General features: G+C 39.1%; 1 protein-coding gene across 1 annotated transcript; it reads left to right on the top strand.

Annotated features, from left to right (window-relative positions):
- Positions 1–9,587: 9,587 nt before the first annotated feature.
- LOC145094047 (casein kinase 1-like protein HD16) lies at positions 9,588–14,392 on the top strand. Its single transcript, XM_079032310.1, has 16 exons — positions 9,588–10,305; positions 10,373–10,501; positions 10,597–10,670; positions 10,770–10,839; positions 10,915–10,970; positions 11,103–11,174; positions 11,252–11,346; positions 11,444–11,510; positions 11,607–11,736; positions 11,924–12,142; positions 12,233–12,375; positions 13,105–13,279; positions 13,386–13,476; positions 13,558–13,715; positions 13,791–13,979; positions 14,048–14,392. Exons 1-16 carry the CDS (start codon positions 9,922–9,924, stop codon positions 14,105–14,107), a joined length of 2,112 nt encoding a protein of 703 aa, XP_078888436.1. The 5' UTR covers positions 9,588–9,921; the 3' UTR covers positions 14,108–14,392.
- The last annotated feature ends 10,601 nt before the right edge of the window (positions 14,393–24,993 follow it).

The following is a 24,993-nucleotide window of genomic DNA, read 5'->3' as shown; positions in this document are numbered from 1 at the left end:
AAAGCGGTTCTGACATCCATTTGCCATATTTCATAGTCATGAAATGCAGCTATGGCTAACAACACTCTAGTAGACTTAATCTTAGCTAATGGTGAGAAGGTCTCATCATAGTCAACTCCCGGAGTTTGAGTAAAGCCCTTCGCAACCAGTCGCACTTTATAAGTGTGTACTTTCCCATCCATGCCGGTCTTCTTCTTGAAGATCCATTTGCACCCAACTGTCTTACGACCTGATACATTGTCAACCAAGTTCCAAACTTGATTGTCTTACATGGACTTAATCTCGTTGTCCATAGCCTCCTTCCATTTCGCAGACTCAGGGCCTACCATGGCTTCCTTATAATTATTAGGTTCATCCAAATCTATCAGTGTACTATCACTGATAAATGTATCACCTTCAGTGGTGATGTGATAACCATAATAAAATTCAGGTGTGTTCCTCACCCTAGTGGAACGTCTTGGAGGTACAGACTCGTCTATCGGCTCAACAGGAGTTTCCTCCTCAGGTTGGCTGACAACATTTGAGGTTCCTTCACCACTTGACTCTTGAAGCTCTTCAAGGTCAATTTGCCTCCCACTGTCCCCTTGGCTTACGAATTCTCTCTCACGAAAGACTCCTCTTCTTGCTACAAAGACCAGATTGTCACTGGGTCTGTAGAAGAGGTAACCAAAGGATCTCTGTGGGTAGCCGATGAAAATACACCTCTCGCTTCGGGGTTCAAGCTTGTCATGAGTCTCACGCCTCACAAAAGCTTCACAACCCCAAATCTTGATGTGGTCCAAATTGGGCACTTTCCCAGTCCACATCTCGTGAGGTGTTTTGGAAACCTTTTTAGTAGGGACTAGATTAAGGATATGGGCGGCAGTCTCTAAGGCATACCCCCAGAAAGAGATTGGTAACGAAGCTCGACTCATCATGGAACGAACCATATCCAACAAGGTTCGATTGCGCCTCTCCGCCACACCATTCAACTGTGGTGTCCTGGGAGGTGTCAATTGTGAGACAATCCCACATTCCTTAAGATAGTCAAGGAACTCAATGCTAAGATACTCTCCTCCCCAATCGGATCGGAGCATCTTGATGTTCCTGCCCAATTGATTCTCAACTTCCTGCTTAAACTCTTTGAACTTTTCAAAGGTTTCTGACTTATGCTTGATTAAGTAAATATATCCATATCTACTGTAATCATCAGTAAAAGTCACATAATAACGATTAGCATCCCTTGTAGCAACTCTGAAGGGCCCACACACATCCGTGTGTACAAGGTCCAACAAACCTTTACCCCTATCACAAGTACCTGTGAAGGGCGACTTTGTCATTTTTCCAAGTAAACAAGACTCGCAACTATCATCTGACTTGAGGTCAAATGATTCCAAGACTCCAGCCTTTTGGAGTTGACCTATGCGGTTCTTGCTAACATGTCCAAGACGACAATGCCACAAGGATGCTTTATCCAAGCTACCAGAAGAATCAATATACAACACATTATTTCCTAGATTGTCTACAACATTCACGGCTTCATATACACCATCACAAGGTATTGCTTTAAAGTAAAATACATCATTATAATAAACATTAATAGCACCATTTTTATTATCAAATGAAAATGTAAAACCTTGTTTGTACAAGCCATGAAAAGAAATAATATTTGTCGCCATTTCAGGAGAGTAACAACACTTATTCAAATTGTAACGACCGAAAAATTTCAACCAATTTAAATTTTTCAAAAACAATCCAATTTCATTAAAATCATTACAAAAAGGTTTTCAATACAAATTATTTAAAGTATTCCCAGAATCACATCGCGTCCAAAAACATGAGGAGCGGTACGATCACGCCTTCGCCTTGCCACGGTCTCCTGAAGAACCTGAAAAACATTTAAACCACAACTAGTAAGCCTGAAAGCTTAGTGAGATACCCCCAAGATACCAACCACATATACGCCCTTCCAGGCTACGACCTTCCGGTCCATAACATATTGCCTTCCGGCCCATAACATGAATAACACACATAACATAACAAAACATAGAACAACCATGCATATCGGGTCTACTATGTGACTGGCCCGCCGTATCGGCCTTCAATCCACCCTCCGTGTCTAGCCATATACATCGAGTCTGCAATGTGATTGGTCCACCCGCACCGGGCCTTCAATCCACCTGGTCCACTCTCTGAATCTACAGTGTGACTGGTCCGCCCGCACCGGGCCTTCAGTTTATCTGGTCCACTCTCCGAGCCTCGGCACGTCTGGTCCGCCCTCTTGGGGCCTACAGCCTATCCGGACCGCTCGCTGGGCCTTCGGGACAACCGGTCCGCCCTGGGTATCTTGGCCTACAGCACAAAGCAGGACCCGCCTCAACCCGTCTCCAGTCCAAACAACCATGTGCAGATAATCATACAATAACAGTTCGCAATCAACAAGCCGATCAAACAGATCACATAGCATATCATCATCCTAACCAGGATACCGACCTAACCGGTCACTAGCATAACATCTCCCTATCTCTCTGAATACCGACCTCAATCAGGTCTCTAACATATACCATCCTAGCTCTCAGGATGCAAACATATCACAGTAACAACATAACAACAACTACCAGGATCTCAATCCGATAAGGGCTGGCCTTGGTGCCTTAGACCCTGTTGATATAGTGAGGATAACTCACCTCGCACTGCCGAAACTCTGAACTGAAGAAGTAGACTCTCGAACCACTAACTCACCGCAAATCCCGAACTAACCAACATAACAAGCATAAGCATAAGGTCAAACATACTACCACAAATCGGGCCAAGACCAAAGTCCAAAACTCACACAAAGTCCAACATTGGCCCAATTTACCAAATTGGGCCCACCTTACCAAATGGACCTAGATCCAATATCCATAATATTAATTGGACCCACAATACTCTATTCATAGTTTCCAGACTTGGCCCAAACACCAACAACCGAAAAATGGCCCAACACAAAAGCCCAGAAGGAAGTCCACAGGAGGAGTACGCTGGGCGGGGCGTACTGCAATGATCGCCAAAAGAAAACGGGACATTGGCCCGCTACGCGGGGCATAACTGCGAGATCCATTAAGTCCTTTAACATCTTAATGGCTTAAGCTCTTAAGCCTAAACTCCAGATCCATAGGCCAAATATGATTGGAAATCATAAAGTCTCAGACTTTATCACTTGGGACGTCCTTAAGCTCCAAATCCAAGGTCTTAATCCATTAAGACCTATATAACTCATACAAGAAACAACTACAGCCCTTGGGACCTCATTTTTATCATTCAAGACCTCTCCAAAGGTCTGAAAGGACAGATAATCTTGACCAAATCGAACTATGCAACAAGATGAGGACTTTTGGGACAAGAATGATAACAAAGCTTCAAAATACAAAGATCTATGCAATATGAAGGTCAAGCAAGAAGCTTTATACCTTAAACCAGCTCCAAAGGGTGTTATTACTTCAGATCTACAAGCTCCACACGTTCTTCTTCTTCCTTGACAACTTCCCTTTTCTCCTTCAAGCTTTTCTTTTGCCAACAAGAGCTTCCCAAGGTCAAACACTCTCAACTATGGAGGGAATACGAGTTTTAGGGTTCTCTAAGGTTGAAGATGAGTATAAGGAGGCTGGGGGGTGAACCAACATGTTCCTTATATAGTGGCTGACCCAAAATTAGGGTTTGGAGTTTCTGAGAGTACGATGGGCGTACCTCTAGTACGCCGGGCGTACTAACCCGGCCAACGCGCATCACTCATACACTTATGCTGGGCGTACGTCCAGCTTACGCTGGGCGTACCCAGCCACCTTCAAAACCAAAAGCATGCATGCATGCCATGCATGCATGGGACCATCTCCTTCTCATTACACAAAGGGCTATGAACAACGATCAACTTCAAAACACCTCAACTCCTCTAATCTAATCCTGCTCCCAAATAACGTTACATTCATGCGAGGGCAACGAGAAGCCCAATACCACTAACACACATACCAGCCCGAAACCTACTCGGATGAAACTCATTTCTCGCAAAAGGACCAGAATTAACCTTCCTCTAAATTCTCGGGGACTCATAGTCACACACTTAAAGAACGGGGTGTTACACAAATCTAACATTAACCCATTATTAAGCAATAAAGAATAAACTCCTATCTTGGTAACATGTGATGCTTTCCTGTTGCCCATGACTAAGTTTATCTTCCCGTGCTCTACTTGCTCACTTCTTCTTAGTGCCTGCAAATCAGTACAAATGTGAATACCACACCCTGTATCAAGCACCCAAGAATTAGCATTAGATGAGTTGTTAGACAATATTGTGTAAATACCTGCATGGGTGGGTTTAACCTTCCCATCCTTTACATCTTGCAGATATTTGGCACAACTTCGCTTGAAGTGTCCCTTATCTTGGCAATAGAAGCACTGTGCTTCCTTTGGGTTCGAAGAAGGATTAATGGGACCTTTCTTTGTCCCACTTGAAGAGGAACCATCAAGAGTCTTACCCTTGGTACCCTTTGAAGGGCTTTTCCTCTTCTTACCTTTTCCTTGCCCAATTGCAAGAACAGGGGCTGTTAAAGGAGTAGAAGTAGCAACCGCTTTACCCTTAAGGCCATTTTCAGTTGTCCTTAAGAGTCCTTGAAGTTTGCTAAGTGTGACTTCCTCCTTATTCATATGATAAGTCATACGAAACTGATCATAACTTGAAGGTAAGGAATGGAGAATGATGTCAATCGCCAATTCCTCAGGGAAGTCAACATTGAGCTTTAGCAACCGGTCAACGAACCTCTGCATCTTCTGCAAGTGACCGGTGATGGGTTCACCATCCTTCATCCTTGCAGTTATCATGGAGGAAATGATTTCATACCTCTCTTGACGCGCGCTCTGATGGTACCTTTCCATCAGATCTAGGTGCATCTCATAGGGGTAGAAATCTTCATAAGATTTTTGGAGTTCCGGAGTCATTGTGGCCATCATGATGCAGGACACCTTGGTGGCATCCTTTTCATGTGCAATGAACTCCACAAGCTCTTCTGGAGTAGCAGTGGCTTCATTAACAACCTTAAGCTCCCTATTAAGGACATATTCTTTGTCCTCATAGCGGGTAATCATCCTGATGTTTCTGATCCACTCATTAAAGTTGGATCCATCAAAGATGACCTTACCACACAAGTTCATTAGGGAAAAGGAGCCTGTAGGGTTTGAGCCAGCAACGTTATTGGAATACATCTGGAATAAAAGGAAGATAAGTTTCATTAGATTAAGAATCCTTAATAAGTCACCCAAATGAAATATTAAGGCTAGGATCCAACAAACTATTTATAGGTGGAAGAGGGATGCCGTAATCCACACTATAAAATATTTGAAGGTAGGTAAATGACGATTTACCAATTTCCACCATAAGAACGAAATATTTTATTATTAGGTTTTATTGGTTTTGAAACTCCTATATCTTTTGAGATACATTGAACTTTTCAATGACATGTTTGAATCTCGAATGTGCCCTCTCAAGTTTGTGTCTGGGATGCCGAGGATCACAAACAAGGTGTGAATAACCATACAAATTGACTTGGTACCCTTAACAATATTACATAATCGATGTGCCGGTTAACCACACACGCTCCACCGATCTATAATAAAGTCAAGTTACCCTTTGCCACTCTTACTAGTCCATGTTAGTGTGCCAGTTAACCACACACGCTCCACTAACGACTTGGTAAGGTACAAAGTGTAATTTTATGGGCTAGCACCAAATTCACATTTTCCTAAAGTAACTAAGATTGAGAATTTATAATGTATAGTTACTTTATAATTCATTATACTTTTAATGAGAATTTAAAGTCATATCCTACCTGTTCGGCTAACGACCCTCCACCGATCAAGGAAGCGGTGGGTGAGAGTGGACACCCATTAAGTCACCATTTTATAAGCAACAACCTTATACCCCCCTTATAGACCGACTTCGTGAATGAGGCCTACTAACAGTAAGAACGACATATTCTTATACATATCTATATAATAAAATTATAATAATAGTATAAGTGTTGATTTTTAAACTTTTTAAAAATCCAAGGTTTAATTTGGAATTAAATTATTAGAGGGTAAGACTTTTCAAATTCCAAAACTTGAGGGCAAGAATTGAAACTATTCCAAGTCTCTTCAATTTGTAACTTATGAGTTTTAATGGTTCATAAAAATGAAGACTCTTCATTTTATGAAACCTCTTTAGTTCTTTAAACACAAATTAAAGAAGTGACTTTTGGTTATCCATAACTTGAGGACAAGTTATGAACATCATCATTGTCATTAAGATCATGAATTAAACACACATGGAGGTTACACATAATTCCTATGATCTTCTAAAATCTCATAAGAACACAAATTCATGTCAAGCAATTTCAAGAATCATATTAACATATACAATACTTGAAAATTGATAAAATTCATGCAAAATGGATTAACATAATCATTATCATTTTGAAAAACAGATTTTACAAGTCCAAAACAGATTGGGATAATGATTTTAATCCATTTCTAGCAACAAAACACGAAAAGACTGCCCAACACGCACCTACTCGTCGAGTGCATGATCCTACTCGACGAGTAGGATGAATTTGTACATGGAATCGGCGAGTCCTCCCCATGAACTCGGCGAGTCCAGTCGACAGTGAGCATAATTTTCGATTTTCAAGCAGTTTTGCATCAAGTATACAGAAAACAATCCTAGTCTCTGATACCACTGATGGGTTTTGAGCATTCTAACACTTCCTAAGTGTACATGCAACCCTAATAACCTTAAATCTATGTTTTCTCTATATACATGCAAATTTCTTTTTCAAGGTTATTTCCTAACTAGCATGGCATGGGGAATATATGAAACATAAAAACTAGTAGAAATACATACCTTGTTGTTGCTTGGATTCCTTCAAGACTTTGTGAGCCTAGCACCCCAAATGTTGTGCCTTAAATGCTTCACACAACACCACAAAACTTGGAATAACTTGAGAGAATACTTCTAGCACTCAAAATCAGTTATGCCCTCTCTAGTAACCTTATTAGGTCCGATTTCACTAGCCAAAGGGTCCCTTTTATAGTGGTGTCATAATTTAGGGTTTTCACATGAATACTCTTAATTGTCATGACTCTTCATTTCTCATGACCCATGGGTTTGTAACTCCCATGGACTATCCATGGAGCGCCAAATGGTTACATCCATAACCCATAAACCATGGATCATTAATCCACCATAAAAGATTTGATGCTTGTCATAATCAACCTTATATATTTAATTAGTCTCACTTTGATCACCAAATTAATACTAGATTAATACTTGATCAAATACTAATTAAATAATACTATTATTAATATATTAGAACTTATAATATATTAATAACCATAAGTGCCATATTCTCTCATTTAGTCTATCCAAGTATTGCAATGCCATGCAACCCAAATGGACCATGCCGGGTCGGATCAAGTACATACCAAATAAAGTTATGGACTTAGACACTATATCCAACATATATAGTGCACAAAGTCCCGGATTTAGGGTTTTCCTCTTCGGACCGGACTCACCGAGTTCTCTTGCCGACTCGTCAAGTCGGTACCTTACTCCTTGACCCGGATCCTGCTCGGACTCGTCGAGTTCCACCCTGGACTCGACGAGTCAACCCCCTTGACTTAGGGTTTTCCTTTCTTTTCTTGGTCTTTCTGATTATAGGTGTTACACTTACTGAAGTAATTCAAACCATCAGACATGCATGTGCCTTTGCTCTTCTCCATTGACTTAAACTAACCTGTATTCCAAACTTCCTGATGACCTCCAATTTCAATTGTCTAATTGTTAACTTTTGTCTATGCAAAATTTCCTTAATCTAATGTTTTCCTATCCAAGAGTATGTAACAATTGATCCTAGTTTGTAGTTTCTAGCACAATTATGCTCAATCTTCAATTACTTGATTTGAAATGACACCTCCTGCCTCATCCATGTAGCCCATAACCTGAATGGGCAAGCTCCTTTGCAACACACCACCAACAACCTTTTATGATCATTCTTCTTGAAGCCTAGTTGGTATCCATTTGCCACGACATTGTTACATAACATATTTTTCAGCTGCTTTGGACTTTCAAATTTCATCCCAATAACAGGTACTTGTCTCTTCCATTGCAAATCAGTGTCGAAAATGGAATGGATCTCAACATCTTCTTCTTCAACTTCATTGTCACCAGTATCACATTCTGGAGGACATAACTTACTAAGAAACTCATCCCCAATCGTCTTGTTCAAAGGTATTTTGTCAATGTCAATTACTTCATCTTCAAGACCTACTTTGGGATTGGTTTCATCAGGGGTAGTGTTTCCTTCATTTCTAGGTACACCATCATCTTCAAGGCCACTTTCATTACCTTTACTAATAACTAGATTCATGTCATCATCCCACCATTCTTCCAACCCATTCCCATTATGATCAACATAAACATAAATGTCCACGTATTCAAACCCGATATCTATAAACTGGGCAAAATCCAAATCATCTATAATGGGACGAATCCCTCTAGATAAAAGTCCCTTACATCCATAGTATCCCAATATCTCTATCAATAAAATCAAAAAAGTCCCTTACATCCATACTTGCCCAATCAACATCAGTGAAGAGGAAGTGATTCCCACCAACATATCTAGAAGGATGTCGAACAAATACACCATTGCAGTGTAGATGAACTCTCAGATATACAACTTTGTTATCGTTCTCAGCCATGCAATAGTGAAACAATCTTCAAAGAGTAGAATACCTTCGACAACAACAATGTAATCTCGATAGTGGCTAAGATGGTTAAAAACCCTAGTTCAAATCTTCATTCATCTTCTTATAAAACGTACGACTAAGGAAAATAAATAATGTTTTATCCGTCTTTACACTCTGGAATAACACACTTGGCACAATTAATAATTGACCATCTAAGTCAACGACCACGACACCTATTTTACCGGCTAAATAAATTCGAAAATGAATAAGGGTATGAGAGACAAGTAATTTTCGAGTTCGAGGGTCCATAAAGGCAAATAATAAAAAAAACAATATTTGTCTTTTAAAACCAAATGTAAAAGGTTGTTGGGTCTCCGAGACAAAAACCCAACTTCTTACAAGATAAATACAAGATAAATAATGTACTTCGAACCAAAAAACATCTAGTTCAACAGTATCACTTGATGTATTTTCTTCTTGAGATTGAATGTTCAAAACTCTTTAGAAACATATGTGAATTTAGAAGTAGTTTACAGAGAAATTAAATATCCTCCTACGCATATCAAATGACGACATATGTCATATTTAGTTTTTCTTAATAAAATTTTAATCCACTTGTCACCATAAGATGATATTTAAATTTATTTTATAAGATTAAATTAGTTTGCGTTAAAAAAATATATTTCGAATTGAATGAAAAATAAATGTTTGTAATATTCTTACAAGATAAATAATGTATTTGGAATTAAATAAAATTAAATGTTTGTAAGAAGTTCTTACAAGATAAATAAATCGGAAAATCTACGGTACTATTTTGAAAAAAAAGAGGGGGTATATCTTATCAAAAAATTCAAAGCCAAAATATCTCACGAATTTAGGGAACCCACGCGCCCCTCCACCTTCTCTTTCCTCCAATGGCTTCTCGAATTTGACCTAGCTCATACATGCAAAAACTTCTATCTTTTTCAGAGACCATCTCAAATCAATCACAAATAGTTTTGTGTTCTTCTTCATCATCATCCGTCAATCTTATCTGAACCCCTCTGCGGAAATCGGTTGTTTTTATTTCTGTTTAGGTTAATTTATCGAGGGCCAAGTGATTATGCTTAGGGTTTCAGCATAGATGATGGTAGATTCAGTAATTAGTAGGTTTTTGTTATTATTATGTATCAATTGTATGGATAGAGAATGCCGGAGGTGCGCAATGGAGTACGCCGTGCACGTGCTCCTGTAGTCGAGAAGAATAAGAGAGAAGGTAGGCCCAATAAGCGATCGGAGCATTTGGTGGGTAATCACGTTAAGACTCGAGCGGCTGCAGCTAGGGAAGCGGCGGCGGTTGGTGTTGAACCGAAGCAACAAAAGAAGCCGCGGCTGCCGACTAAGAAGAAAAAAGAGGGTTTAGCAAAAAAGCCGGTGGTTGTCATTTCTGAAGCAGAGGAGGATAAAAAACGAACAGAGGAAACAGGAGAAGAGACATTCAAAGTAGCAATGGCGGATGGAAGCGGTGGCTTGAGCGCTAACAAGGTTACAGGCCAGGAAGAAGAAGGGAATACCGCCCCTTTTCCTGAAAGGGTATGTTCTCTATTCTTCCTTTGATTTTTACAATGCTTCTTTACTTATAAAACGCCTTGATTTTCAGGTTCAAGTAGGTGGATCACCTCAATATAAGGTCGAAAGAAAATTAGGGAAAGGTGGATTTGGTCAGGTATTTGTTGGTCGTCGTGTATCTGGTGGAACTGATCGCATATCAGGTCCTGGTGCTACAGAGGTAATGTTATTCCATCAAGCAATCAAGCTTACATTTTATATAAAATCTGATTTCTGCAATTCATTTTCTTTAATTTTGGTTATGACTTGTGACAGGTTGCTCTTAAGTTTGAGCATAGAAACAGCAAAGGCTGCAGTTATGGTCCTCCATACGAGTGGCAAGTTTACAAGTATGTGCATATTGTATTTTAGTGATTAGTAAAAACAGATTAACATTGTTCTTTTTTTGAATTTAAAGAAGTGGATTTGTGTTTATTTTGGTGAAACAGTACTCTGGGTGGGAGTCATGGAGTGCCTAAAGTTCATTATAAAGGAAAACAAGGAGATTACTATGTTATGGTATATGCTAATACTTAATAAGTTTTTAGTTTATTTAAATTATGAACTACATAACATTTCTTTTCTCCATTTTAGGTCATGGACATGTTGGGGCCTAGTTTGTGGGATGTTTGGAATTCTTCTGGACAAACGTGAGTTCTCCATAAACCTATGAACATCAAATGATTCTTTCCTCTTTTTTTTTTTCTTGTGGTTTACTGCATTTTGATTTAACCCTTCAAAAATTGGTAACTTGTTTACTATTGTTGCATTTTGTTTTCCAGGATGTCATCAGAAATGGTGGCTTGTATAGCTGTGGAATCTTTATCAATTTTGGAAAAGATGCATTCAAGAGGGTATATATACATTCCACTATATAAGATGTTTTCCCTTTTTCTTATATTCATTACAAGAGTTATGTTTGTATTTATAGTTATGTTCATGGAGATGTAAAGCCAGAGAATTTTTTACTTGGTCAACCATCAACATCTCAAGAAAAGAAACTATTTCTTGTTGACTTAGGGCTAGGTAAGTCATTTCATCCAATTCCCTTCATGGGTTTTCCATTATATATATACATTTCCATTAACACATTCATTGACATGATGATATCTATCAAATGCAGCAACAAAGTGGAGAGAAAGTACAAATGGTCAACATGTTGACTACGATCAAAGGCCTGACATGTTTAGGTGAAATCTCATTCTCATAACTACTTCATTTGATCATTTCATATTATATTGTCTTTTTTTTTTTAATAAATAAATAATTTTGGTATGTTGTAACAGGGGAACAGTTAGATATGCTAGTGTGCATGCACATTTAGGAAGAACAGCAAGTAGAAGAGATGATTTAGAGTCTCTTGCATATACACTTGTATTTCTACACCGTGGTAGACTTCCATGGCAAGGGTATCAGGTATATTTTCCTTAATTACACCAAAATCTCATACTTATTGCACAAAATAACAACATACTTTACTCCTTTTCAACAATATATTTACATTTCTTCACCTCTTATAGCAACATACCTACATTTCTTTAACAATAATAATGAGAATATGTAACATAATCTGATACTAAAGAAAGTTTTTGTATATTTTTAGGGTGACAATAAATCATTTCTAGTTTGCAAGAAGAAAATGGCGACATCTCCAGAAATGTTATGTGTGTTTTGCCCTGCTCCTTTAAGGCAATTTCTTGAGATAGTTGTGAACATGAAGTTTGATGAAGAGCCTAATTATTCAAAGTTAATATCTTTATTTGAGGGACTTTTAGGTCCAAATCCTGCAATTAGGCCAATAAACACAGATGGAGCTCAAAAGGTGATTGCTTTTTGTGAAAAAATGCTTCTTTTGTCTTTTTCTGAAAAGGGTATTTACTATCTATCTTTTTTTTAAATTTTTGTTTTTTAGATTATAATCCAAGTTGGGCAAAAAAGAGGCAGATTGAATCTTGATGAAGAAGATGATGGGCAGCCTAAAAAGAAGGTCAGAATGGGTGTTCCTGCAACTCAATGGATTTCAGTTTATAATGCCAGACAACCAATGAAACAAAGGTATAATTTATAAATTATAATATATATATTTATTTGGGTTAATCTTATAAAAGACCTTATATTTTGTCTTTTCTGGATTAAACCTCAATTTATTTTTTGTCTGAAAAAGATCTTTAATTTTTAATTTTTTTTGAAAAAAATCCTCAACCTTCTATATGCTCTCAAATAAACCCTCAACTTTTTTAGTTTTTCTTGAAAAAAGCCTCACATTTTACAATTTTTTTGGGTTAGTCTCATAAAAGACCTTATATTTTGTGTTTTTTTTTTCGGATTAAACCTCAAATTTAATTTTTGCCTGAAAAAAGACCTTGTATTTTTTCATTTTGGGGCCATTTTAGTCATTTTTTCCAAACAAATTGTTAAAATGTGATGGGTTTTTTGAGGAAAACTAAAAAAGTTTAGGGTTTATTAGGAAGCATTTAGAAATTTGAGGGTTTTTTTCAAAAAAAAAAACAAAGTTGGCTTTTTCGGAATAAAATTAAAAATTAAAGGTGGTCTTTTTCAGGCAAGAAATAACGTTGAGGTTTAATCTGTTAAAAACACAAAATATAAGGTCTTTTTATGAGATTAACCCTATATATTTTAGGGTAGGAAATGACAATGTACTTTTATTCCCAATAAAACCAATATCTACTTACATTTATTTACCCATATATACTTACAATTCTTCACTTATAATATCAATATATTACAATTTAAGTAAATAATTGTAAAAAATTCTTTATTTAGGTATCATTACAATGTTGCTGATGCAAGATTAGCACAACATGTTGAGAGAGGAAATGCAGATGGATTACTTATAAGCTCTGTGGCTTCTTGTTCTAACTTGTGGGCCCTTATAATGGATGCTGGAACAGGGTTTTCAAGTCAAGTTTATGAGTTGTCTCCTTTTTTCTTACACAAGGTAATTAAATAAATAAAAAATGATCCACCTTTTTTTTTAATTATTATTATTATTCTTATTATTGTTTTGTGATTGTTATTGTTTGGATTTGTTTGTGTTATTGTAGGAATGGATTATGGAACAATGGGAGAAGAACTATTATATTAGCTCAATTGCAGGTGCTAATAATGGAAGCTCTCTTGTAGTCATGTCAAAAGGTTTGTAAAGTAGTTGGTGTTTAATCAAATTTCAAAATGAATTAATTATATAATAATTAATTAATTAATAACAATGTGTAGGGACACAATACTCTCAACAATCCTACAAAGTAAGCGACTCCTTCCCTTTCAAATGGATAAACAAGAAATGGAGAGAAGGCTTCCATGTCACCTCCATGGCCACCGCCGGGACCCGCTGGGGTGTTGTCATGTCCCGCAATGCTGGATTTAGTGATCAGGTAAAATTAATTTATTTATTTTTAATTCATTTTTTTAAAAAAAAATGATATATTTAAATTAAATTTGTTTTGTAGGTGGTGGAGTTGGACTTTCTTTATCCAAGTGAAGGCATCCACAGGCGGTGGGACAACGGCTACCGCATCACTTCAACCGCCGCCACGTGGGACCAGGCGGCGTTGATCTTGAGCGTCCCCCGCCGTAAGCCCGGGGACGAAACTCAGGAAACTTTAAGGACTTCTCAGTTTCCAAGCACACATGTCAAGGTTGGTTTTGATATTAAAATGACGATTTTGCCCTTGATGAATTTTAATTATTGTTGTGGTGGTTGCAGGAGAAGTGGGCGAAGAATTTGTATCTTGCTTGTGTATGTTATGGAAGAACTGTGTCTTGATATAATACACTATGTTATGATGATAGAGGATGATGATGACTGTATGATGGAGGAAGCCATTTGTCTTTTTGTTATATATATTTTTTAATATTATTAAAAGAAGGTGTTGTTTGTTGACTTGTTTTAAAATGGTAAAAGAAGTGATCGATGGATGTAATGTTAGGAGTTTGGAATTTGGGAAAGTAGACTAGAGTGATTGATGATGATGTCATCTCATGTGTTGTAAAACGATTGTTATATTTAATTTTGAAGCTGTATAGTTGGCTGACTCCTCCCTAAACTAAACCTATTGTTACTTATTTATATGTTTGATAATACTCCCATCATTTGTATTTGTAACACCCAAATTTCTCAAATACAAAAGATAATAAAATACATTTTAACATCGGCTTTAACTGTAGCGGAACCAATAAAAGTTAAAGTAATTTCTAGGAGTGTTACGTCTCTCTGGAACTGCTGTTGTCCTTCTCTATTTTATTTGGACTGCCGCTTCATTGGGTTCTGTACATTTAAAGTTCTAAATGGATAAGTTGAGGGTGTGGTTTTCATGAATATTCACGTTAAGAGGTAAAACAATGCAACAACATTATCAAATATAATTATTTTTCCTTTTTCTTTCTTTTCCACTACCGAGTGACACATATTAGGGAACTAATATATCATGTTCAAAGAACAAGAGAACAAGAACAAAATAAAAGAAAAACAAAAACGGGTTCGTGAAATCCAATTCTTTCCACATGACACAACAAATATGCTCATGACTAAATAAACCAGAGACTCTCCACCAAGTATTTACACAATGTAAAACGACTAATCATTCAAGGCCATGTAGTAAGTCATTACACCTATTCCCTAAGTATGTGACACTCTAAAGCTTCCACATTTTACCAAAAATAGTTCATACAATCAACATCAAAACACTATAGCAATAACAATAAAATGTAATCACAAATAAGGTAAGAAAAAAAATTCATGAAGTTCTTAGTTCATTCTAAGCATTGCCTAATAAGATATTTCAAGACATTTGATTTGGTGTTTTACTTGATGTATGAAATTTTACACCTCATGAACATATTGTCAAAGCATCTTCAAAAAAAAGATCAAGACATTCTAGAAGCGGTTTTTTTGGTTAGAGGGATAATGGATGTATTGAAATCTTTAAGAGACACAGAGTTTGCTAAAACATAATATTAATATTGTGGAAATGACGGAAAATTATGTCACATCGAGAGGCCGTAATACTAAAGTTACTAATCAGTTTCATTTTGAAGTTGAAATTTTCAACACGGTTATAGATATGCAAATTATAGAATTCGATGACCGATTTAGTGAACTTAGTACCTAATTAATAGAATGAGAGCTTTGAGTCATTGTGACAAAGTTAAAGTTGTACAAAAAATATTTTGATGATGCGGAAAGGATGCAACTTGACAGTGAACTTGAGATATATTATCACACTTTGCATAAAGATGACCACTTCACTAGTTTGCAAAAATTTCCGAGCATTCTTGTTTGATGGTGGAAACAGAGAAACTTCAGTCTTATCTTATGGTTTATAGGTTGTTGAAGTTGGTTTTGGTTTTACCCGTTGTTACGGCCACAGTCAAAAGATGTTTTTCTGCAATGAAGTTTTCAAAGACGTTTAAAGTAATAGTACTTTTCAATTTTTTATATATTTTTTTATGTTATTATATTTGGAGAAAAAAATAATAATTTATGCCATTGCTATCGTACTGCCTATCAAGCATAGGACGCATCTATAACTAGGGGTGAGCGCGGTGCAATTCGGTACGATTATTAGCCAAAACGTCACAACTAATCGCAAATGCGGTTAATCCATTTTCAAAACCGCATGATGCGGTTATTTTGCGGTGCGGTTAGGCGGCTATTTTTGCGGTGCGGTTTTGTTTTTTCTGTGTTGCGGTTATTAACCAAATGGATTTGGTACAGTTATTTTGTGTGGTTTTTAACCATAATTTAGAGCTCAAATAGTTTTAAAAGTTCAAACATATTACTTGTAATAATAAAAAAAACCATAAGGTATAAGACAATTAACTATTTAACTTAAACCACAAACAACTAATATCTTAAAAACGTCAAATCAATAGTAATTAACAATAAATATCTTAAAATTGTTTAGTTTCATCATTTTTCAAAGTTAAACATAAGAAAAAATCAACACTTTTGTTTTCTAGTATTTTATCCGTCTTTCATTAATGAAACTTGTCTTATTTTTAATATTTAATAAACTAATAATTGATAAAAAAAAATTGTATATAATATATGCGGTGCGGTGCGTATTTTTTTTTTTTTTTTTTTTTTGCGGTTTTTGAAAACTAATAACCGCACCGCACCTCAAATATGCGGTTTTTGAAAAACAGAAAACCTTACCATCGGTTTTTATTGCGGTTGCGGCTTATGCGGTTAATTTTAGTTGCGGTGCGGTTTTTGCTAGGGCTGACAATTCTCGACACGACACGAAATAAATGGGTTTGGGTTGAGTTTTTCAACCCGCCAACCCGTTTATTAAACGGGTCATATAAGGGTTTCTCAAAAAATAAACGGGCTGACCCACCAACCCGTTTATATTATTAATAAAAAATTATTTTATTTTTAAAATGTATTTATGTATAAAGTATTAAGACTTAAGTGTCAAAATGGGAATTGTGGCTATTACTTTAGCACTTGAATTATCTATGTTTGTATTAATGTTTAGTTTGAACAAGTTTTTATGAATGTTCCTAATTTTCATTTGGATGTTTAAGACTTAAGTGTCTAAAATTCGGATATTTTTGCATCAACCATCAAGAATTTATTCATGTTTAATTGTCAATTTTATTTATGGAATCTAACCCACGAACCCAAATCTGACCCACGAACTGACAACTTGTGACCCGTATAAATAAATGGGTTGGCGGGTCATATATGGGTTTATGTTCCAAACTCGTCAACCCGTGACCCGCCAACCCGTAACCTATATATTTAAATGGGTCATGTTTGGGTTGGAATATTTTGACCCGTCAACCCGCGACACGCCAACCCGAACACGATTGACAGACCTAGTTTTTGCTCACCCCTATGACTATAACGCCCTCCCACTTGAATGAAGATATTTTTAGAGTAAATTATAGTTTATTTTCATCATTTAATTCTTAGTATAATTACCTTTATGCCCTCATTTGACATTTTTCCTATTTAGACCCTCCGGTCCTCTCACCAAAGAAGACACCCTCCCCTTCAGTCACTCCCAAAGCCTCGTCCTAGATTTCCACCACCACATCACCTCACATAACCGCCGTCAGCCTCCCCCTACCCCCCTCCGGTCACCGGCTGCCATGTTAAGACCTCACTTTCAACCTAGTGGATCGGAATCACAGCCTGAGAAGGATCCAGTTCAACAGATTCTATTGAGTTTTTCATTGACCATTTTGAGTAAAGACCAGGCCTTGCATTTCTATCTCACCTGGTTTTATAAATTTACTAAATCAAGTCTTGAAGCAAGGATCATAAAATCGATTCAACTGAATACATGAACTTCAATTCAAAACCTCTTGATCATTACAAATCATATAGAGTTTAACAGCATATAGAAAAAAATCAAAAACAAAAGACATCGCATCCTATATACAAGAAAACGAAACTACACAAACATTTACACTAACCCTACACAGATTAATTTCAATTTTCAAGTATCAAGCAGAGAAGAAACCATTAATAGTTGCAATCCCGATCTTCGATTTAGGCTCATGAACCAATTTATTCATACGAGGCTTCTTCTTCATCCACCATACTCCAGAACCCACAGTAGATAAAGGAAGCAACTCCAGATCTTCATGATCACTCGACATCTTCTTCATCATCATCATCTTCTCGTATTCTTCCGCCATTAACATCGCTACATCCGTCATTCTCTCTCAATTAATTTGGTGTGATTGATGTAAAAGTGTGGGTTTTATTATTTATAGGGGGCGGGAGTAGTTAAATGGGGGAATGGATATGGATGAGGATTCGGTTTTTCTGTGGATTTGTTTAGTGAGTTTTGGAATATTGCCCATAGGATTCTTAAGTTAACTCTCCTTATTCACTTGCAATTCTTGGGTTGTTGACTTGTTGTATTGAATATTGATAGTGGTCTCCTTTTCATCCAACTGATTTCCTATTTTTCGCCTGAGTCATTTTTATTGGTATTATTTGAGATTAATATTTTTTTAATATATAGTTGCCTGTTTAAAAAAAATTGAGATTAATATTAACGAGCTTTTTTGGTGCAAATAACTAGAAAAAAATTTCTAGTGGCTTCATTTTTTTGCCCTGTCTGTATAGCATAATAGAGGTTTTAACGATATATTAACTAGTTAGTACGAGGGACGATCTCCATAACGAATCCAAACATAAGGATGTAATTGTTAGATTTTTTTGAAATGACAGGGGCAATTTTTGAACAACCATTGGGCCATTTTTGTAATTTACTTTTTTAATAATAATAATAATAATAATAATAATAATAATAATAATAATAAAAGAACTACTTAAAGCTATAAACTATAATTTGCTTTTTAATAATAATAATAATTTAAAAAAAACTACAATTAAGGCTATAAATCTATAACTATTTACAAATTACAATGATAAAAGAAATATAAAATATCAAGTAGTTATACATTTGTATATAAATAAGCATCAAGTTGTCAAATATAACATTAGATTGGAGGAAGTAGTGATACATTGTTTTTTGGTTTTTTGTGTGATATATCACCATCATATTCGTTTTGCAAAACAACATGTTCAACTTGTCATGTAGAAAGGATGTTAACATGAAGGTTATTTTTATTTATTTTATTTTATTTTATTTATTTATTTATTTATTTTTGTAAATTTGAACAACTAAATTTTGTAAAAAAACATTTCATTAATTGAATGAAAAATTACACCATTTGAAACATAACCTATGACTTAAAATACAACTTTTTTGCAATTCAACATTCATTCTCGGACAAGTGAGGAACGTATTTTATTAAGAGTTCATAATCACAAGTATTTTCTTTTTCATATGCAATCATCAACAATTTTTCGATATTCCTATTTAATTTGTCGATCCCCAATTTTAGATCATCACTTTACCTTGAATCATCTTCGACACATTTTTGCTTTTTTTCTTGATCTATTCCCATTTGACGATTAGGCATTGAAATCTATTTTGGTTTAATGTGACCATCAAAAACTATGGGTGGTTTAAGAGGTTTTGGTTATTTTTAGAACCACTCGTAGTGAAATTTTCCGATGTATTTACTTGAAGACATTTTTTGAATCCTTCACAACATTCTAAAAATCACCATGTTTGAAAAATAATCTTATCTTTTCTGTAACATCCCGGAATACCAAGAGTAGAGTTGAAGTAGGGGCTAAAAGTGTAAATGGGAAAGGGAAACTCGGCGAGTCCACGAGTGGGCACGACGAGTAGGGTCGCGACTCTGGTCACGTGTTAAGTGGCCAACTCGGCGAGTCGCAGGATGGACTCGGCGAGTAGGCGCTGAGTAGAGAAAACCCTAATTTCGGAGGATGAGCCCTATATAAAGGACATTATACCCTCTCCCCAGCCTCTTTACCCTCTCTTGAAGTCCAGAAAACCCTAAGACGCGATTGTGAGGGATTTGAGTGCATTTGAGCCTTGGAGAAGAGATTTTGGAAGAGATCTTGGAGAGTTAGGAGGCTTGGAGTAAGGGGCTTTGCTAAGATTCAAATTTCTCTTCTGTTGGGGCTTCCTTTTGAGGTATTACTTCGTTTCTTGGGCTGTTATTCTTCTAGATTCATCCTTTTGGAGTGTGTGGAAAGTTTAGCTTGTGGTATTTCGAGTTTGAAGGTTAGATCTGAGGTTGCTACCTCAGATCTGGAATGGAGAAGGTCTAGAGTGCATTAAAGTCCCTGTTCTTGAGTGTTTGGTGAAGCCATCTCGTCCCAAACCCTAGCCCTAGAGTGTAAAATGCCTAGATCTCTTTGGATTCATGTAAAGTTTGCCACTTTACGTGATGGATGGGTTGTAGAAGGGTAGATCTACGTTTTGGATCAATTGCATGGCCTGGAAGGCTTCTGTATGGATTCAGATCTAGAGATACTCGGCGAGTCACATGGGTGTACTCAGCGAGTTGCTTGAAGATAGGCTGGAACTCGGCGAGTTGGAAGAACAACTCGGCGAGTTGGTTGCAGATAGCCTTGGACTCGGCGAGTCTGTTCTTGGACTCGGTGAGTCTGGTCGTGAGGTCCTAACCTTTCTTATGGTTGAGCTGTGAACCGGTGAGTCAAGGGATGACTCGGTGAGTCGAGTGTGAAAGGACTCAGAGTTGTTGGACTCGGCGAGTCTCGGGGTGACTCGGCGAGTTGAGTCGTGGATTGGGGAAGTTTTGTGCATGGGGACTCGACGAGTCATCGGGTTGACTCGGTGAGTAGAGTCAGTCAGGGGTTGACTTTGACTTTGACTTTGACCAAGGGTTGACCAATTGACTTCCAGGGGTATTTTGGTAATTGTTGGCATTTGTTTTGAGTTTAGTGTTTTGGTGATTGGTTAGTGGTGGAGATCGTATCAGCGGTCGGAGCAGCTTGGGTTATTCTCTTCAGTCTGCAGTTGCGAGGTGAGTTATCCTCACTATATCAATAGGGTCTACGGCACCAAGGCCGACCCTTTTATCAGATTGTGATCCGGGTATCGTTGTTATGTTTTGTTTGTTGTGATTTCATCCTGGTAGTTAGGATGATATATGTTAGAGACCTGGTTAAGGTCGGTATCCTGGTATATAGGATGATGCTATGCTAGTGACCGGTTAGGTCGGTATCCTGGTTAGGATGATGTTATGCTATGTGATCTATTAGATCAATTTGATTGGATGTGGTGTGCAATATGATTGAATGTTTATGTGCACATGGTTGTTGGACTGGGGTTGGGTTGAGGCGGAACCTGCTTTGTGCTGTAGGCCAACATACCCAGGGCGGACCGGTTATCCCGAAGGCCCAGCGAGCGGTCCGGATAGGCTGTAGGCCCCAAGAGGGCGGACCAGACGTGCCGAGGCTCGGAGAGTGGACCAGGCCGACTGAAGGCCCAGTGCGGGCGGACCAGTCATACTGTAGACTCAGAGAGTGGACCAGGTGGATTGAAGGCCCGGTGCGGGCGGACCAATCACACTGTAGACTCGATGTATGTGGCTAGACTCGGAGGGTGGACCAGGTGGACTGTTGGCCGGTGCGGCGGACTAGTCACACAGTAGACCCGAAGTGCACGGTTGTTCTGTGTTCTGTTATGATATGACATGTTATGCGTGTATGGTATATGTGGTTGGTATTTTGGGGGTATCTCACTAAGCTTTCGGGCTTACAGTTGTGGTTTAATGTTTTTCAGGTTCTTCAGGAGACCGTGGCAAGGCAAAGGCGTGATCGTACCGGTCCTCATGATTATGTTTTATGATATGTTTCTGGGAAGACTCTGATAATAATTGTATTGAAAACCTTTTTGTAATAACTTTGTGAAACCGGATTGTTTTTGAAAAGTTTAAATTGGCTTAAATTTTTAGAGTGTTACAAGTTGGTATCAGAACCTTGGTTTGAGCGAATTGGAGGAACATTCGTGTGAATCCAGCCTCAAATCGAGGAGGGTTTTCAAAAGAGAATTTAAAATGGTTTTCAAAATGAGTAAAGGAGGACGCGGAGGTACGATCAGCCGGAGCCAGTAAGTAACCCCAAAATACCATACATGATATTTGTTTTGAGCTTTGATAGAACAACATGCTAGTACTAGGCTAGGGATCTTCAGGATTTCATGATAATGTTGCTTGATTTATGATGCCTGTTAGCCTAGGGTTTCCTTTGTGGGAGATTTCCAGTGTTCCTCTAGGAGTGAGGGTTGAGTGCTTGTTATGCATGTTTTTCGCTAGGGTGTTGTGGTAGTACTTAATACAAATATGGGTAGGTGTGGAAGGTAGTATGAGCCCGTACTACTGAAAGCATAGGACCCATACGCATATCAGGGAAACCATGACCCTAGGGTTGGATTGGGAGTAGGTTCCCGGGATAGCGGGAAGTATCTGAGATCTTGTGGTGTTTTCAGTATGGAGATTCCGAGGCATGCTGGGAGTGGATCCGGGTCAGGATCGGGAGTAGGAGAGGGAGTTCAGGGCGGGTCAGTACCGCTCGAGGTTATTGGTCAGATGAGCACGTGCGAGTTGGATGCGAGGATTCGTGAGATCCTGCATGATGAGGTTGCTACGTTGTTCCGGGCTGAGTTGCCGGAACTGTTTGGGTCGATCAAGACCGCTATGGTTGAGTATTTTGATGAGCGCTATGAGGCCCTCATAGAGACGGCTGCCGCGGCGGCTACAGCGGCTGTAGCAGCGGCAGGGGGAGGAGCTGGTCGGGGTTTTAAGTATCGGGACTTCGATAATACGAAGCCTCACCTTCGACGGGGTTCAGGACCCGATTGTTGCTATGAGATGGTTGTTGGACGTGGAAGGGTGTTTCTTCACGTGTTCGTGCCCTGCTAATCAGAGGGTGAGGTGAGCTCTGAACCTGTTAAGGCTCGGGGCGAAGGATTGGTGGAGATTGACCACGGGGTCGTATTCGGATGCGCAGATAGCTGCGGTTTCATGGGATCAGTTCCGGGAGATGTTCAATACTGGTTATGTTCCGCGGGTTGAGAGAGAGAGAGGTTGGCTCAGGAGTTCCTGGAGCTGAAGCAGGATTCGGAGTCGGTGACGGAGATCACCAGGATGTTCATTGAGAGGGCGATGTTTTGCCCTGAGTTCGCTTCGGAGCAGGCTCAGATGTCCCGATATCTAAGTATGCTCAAGAGGGATATCAGGCAGCTTGTGTCTATGCAGAGGTGTGAGACTTTGTTGGAGTTGTAGGAGGCCGCCAGGCGGCGTGGGTTGGAGATTGAGTTGCAGTTGCGAGAGCTGAGGCAGGCTCCGGTGCAGTCGCAGCCGGCGCTGAAACGGTCTAAGACCTTTGATTCTAGATTAGGAGATCAGAGCAATCACACTTGTGGGAAGTATGGGAAGGGTCACACCGGGGTCTGTAGGTCCGGTGGTGCATGCCGCAAGTGCGGAAAGGAGGGGCACTACGTGAGGGATTGTCGGCAGGCAGCCTCGGGTCGGGATTTGAAGATTTGTTATCATTGTCATCAGGTTGGACACTTGAGGGACAACTATCCACAGCTAGCTGCAGGACCGATGCAGGCTCCAGCACCGACCACATTGAGGATCACGGGCAGAGGTCAGGGTGGAGCGGAGCCCCAAGGGCTCAGGGTCGTGCTTTTCAACTTACAGCAGAGGAGGTCAGGGCAGTGCCGGATGCAACTGCGGGTATGTTCCTTTCTTGATGTCTTGTTATCTTATGATTATTGTGGAGTATTGTATATCTGCTAGTCTTGTTGTGTGATTTCTGGTATTGTATTCGTTGTTCCTTGCGGGTTATGGTATGGTTAAGGGTTTGGTGTTGGGAATTTCATTGGTTATCGTTCATGAGGGTTATTAGTGGGAATTTGGCTTTTAGTCCAAATGTCGGGTATCATCTATAATCTGAGGAGTGGTTGCGGAAGGTCGGGCTTCTTTCGAGCCAAGATGATTTGTGTTGATATGTGATTTTGTGAAGGTTGCTCGTTCTAGTGGGAATCAGTTCGCGTGTAAGTGTTTGTGTTGTGTAGGGTTGTTGAGGGAGGTCGGTGATGGCGACCGGTGGTTGATAGTCAGTGCTCTAAGTGGGGGAGAATTGGAAAATTCTCCGGAAGGTCGATGGGCATGGGAGGTTGCTTAGCTGCTTGGGATTCAGCAGTGGTTCTGTCAGCCAAGAGTATAGGCTGGTATGAGTAAGTGACAGGTATGCGGGGCGGGATACAGACCAAGGGTGATTGATTGTGGAAGGCCTGGGATCAGGCCGGGGTGGAGATAGAGTTCGGAACCCCTAGAGGGCTAGAACAATATGCATGAGAGAGTTTTCCCGGAGGAATAATTCGGGATGTTGGATGCTGGTTGAGCGGTCCGGATAGACTGAAGGCCGGTGGGCGTACCAGTCAGGCCGAAGGCTCGGAGAACGGTCCAGACAGGCTGAAGGCCCTGGAGGGCGGTCCAGACCTGCTGTAGGTTCCAAGAGTGGTCCAGATGGGCTGAAGGCCTGGAAAGGCGGTCCAGTTATGCTGAAGATTCTGCTTGTGTTGAGAGATCGGTATGAGGATATGGATTGAGTATGTCGCGATGTGTTAGCGTCAGAAGGTCTGGCCCCGGGTATTGATCATGGTGAGTGGAAGGTAGAGCATGGACTTGAGAGTCCTTGCGAGTGAATCTAGAGTATGTGTAGTGCATGGGATAGTGGTTATGCTATAAGAGAATGGTGTAGTATTGGGTGAGCGTCGTGGCACTTGTCATAGTGACAAGGCGGCCAGGTGGATTTTCTTGCTAAGGAAAGGGAAAGGAATGTAGCTCCGAGAGGGAGTGTAAGTTCATGGAGGGGAAAGCAGTAGTGCAGAGTTATGATTGGGGTGTTCCAATCACGGTTGATGAGCAGTGTGTCTGTGGCTGTGGTATGGAATCACATCCGGGTTGGATGTTTGCTGAGGCTTGGAAGAAATGCAGGAATGGTATCTTGGATTTCCAGTTTGGTTTCGATCAAGGATTTATGTATATGATGGAAATTCATCCTGGGGGATGTTTGGAGGTGCTGTCAGTATATCGGGTTTTCCTAACCCGAAGATGCTAGAGCCAGTCCAGCATGGGTATGAGATAGCAGTGGAAAACTCATGGGAGTTGCTCTGAGGCTGAAGGATGTGTCATCCTGTTAGCATGGAATGGATAAAGTTGGGCTCAGACCGGGAATTCCAGTGGTTCATGGTTATTTCTAGCTCGTTGAGT

Source organism: Lactuca serriola, chromosome 1 (genome assembly GCF_051521515.1).
Source record: "Lactuca serriola cultivar US96UC23 chromosome 1, Lser_US96UC23_V15, whole genome shotgun sequence".
NCBI classification, from domain to species: Eukaryota; Viridiplantae; Streptophyta; class Magnoliopsida; order Asterales; family Asteraceae; genus Lactuca; species Lactuca serriola.
The sequence above is the reverse complement of the archived record's forward strand: the minus strand, read 5'-3'. Positions and strand labels throughout refer to the sequence as shown.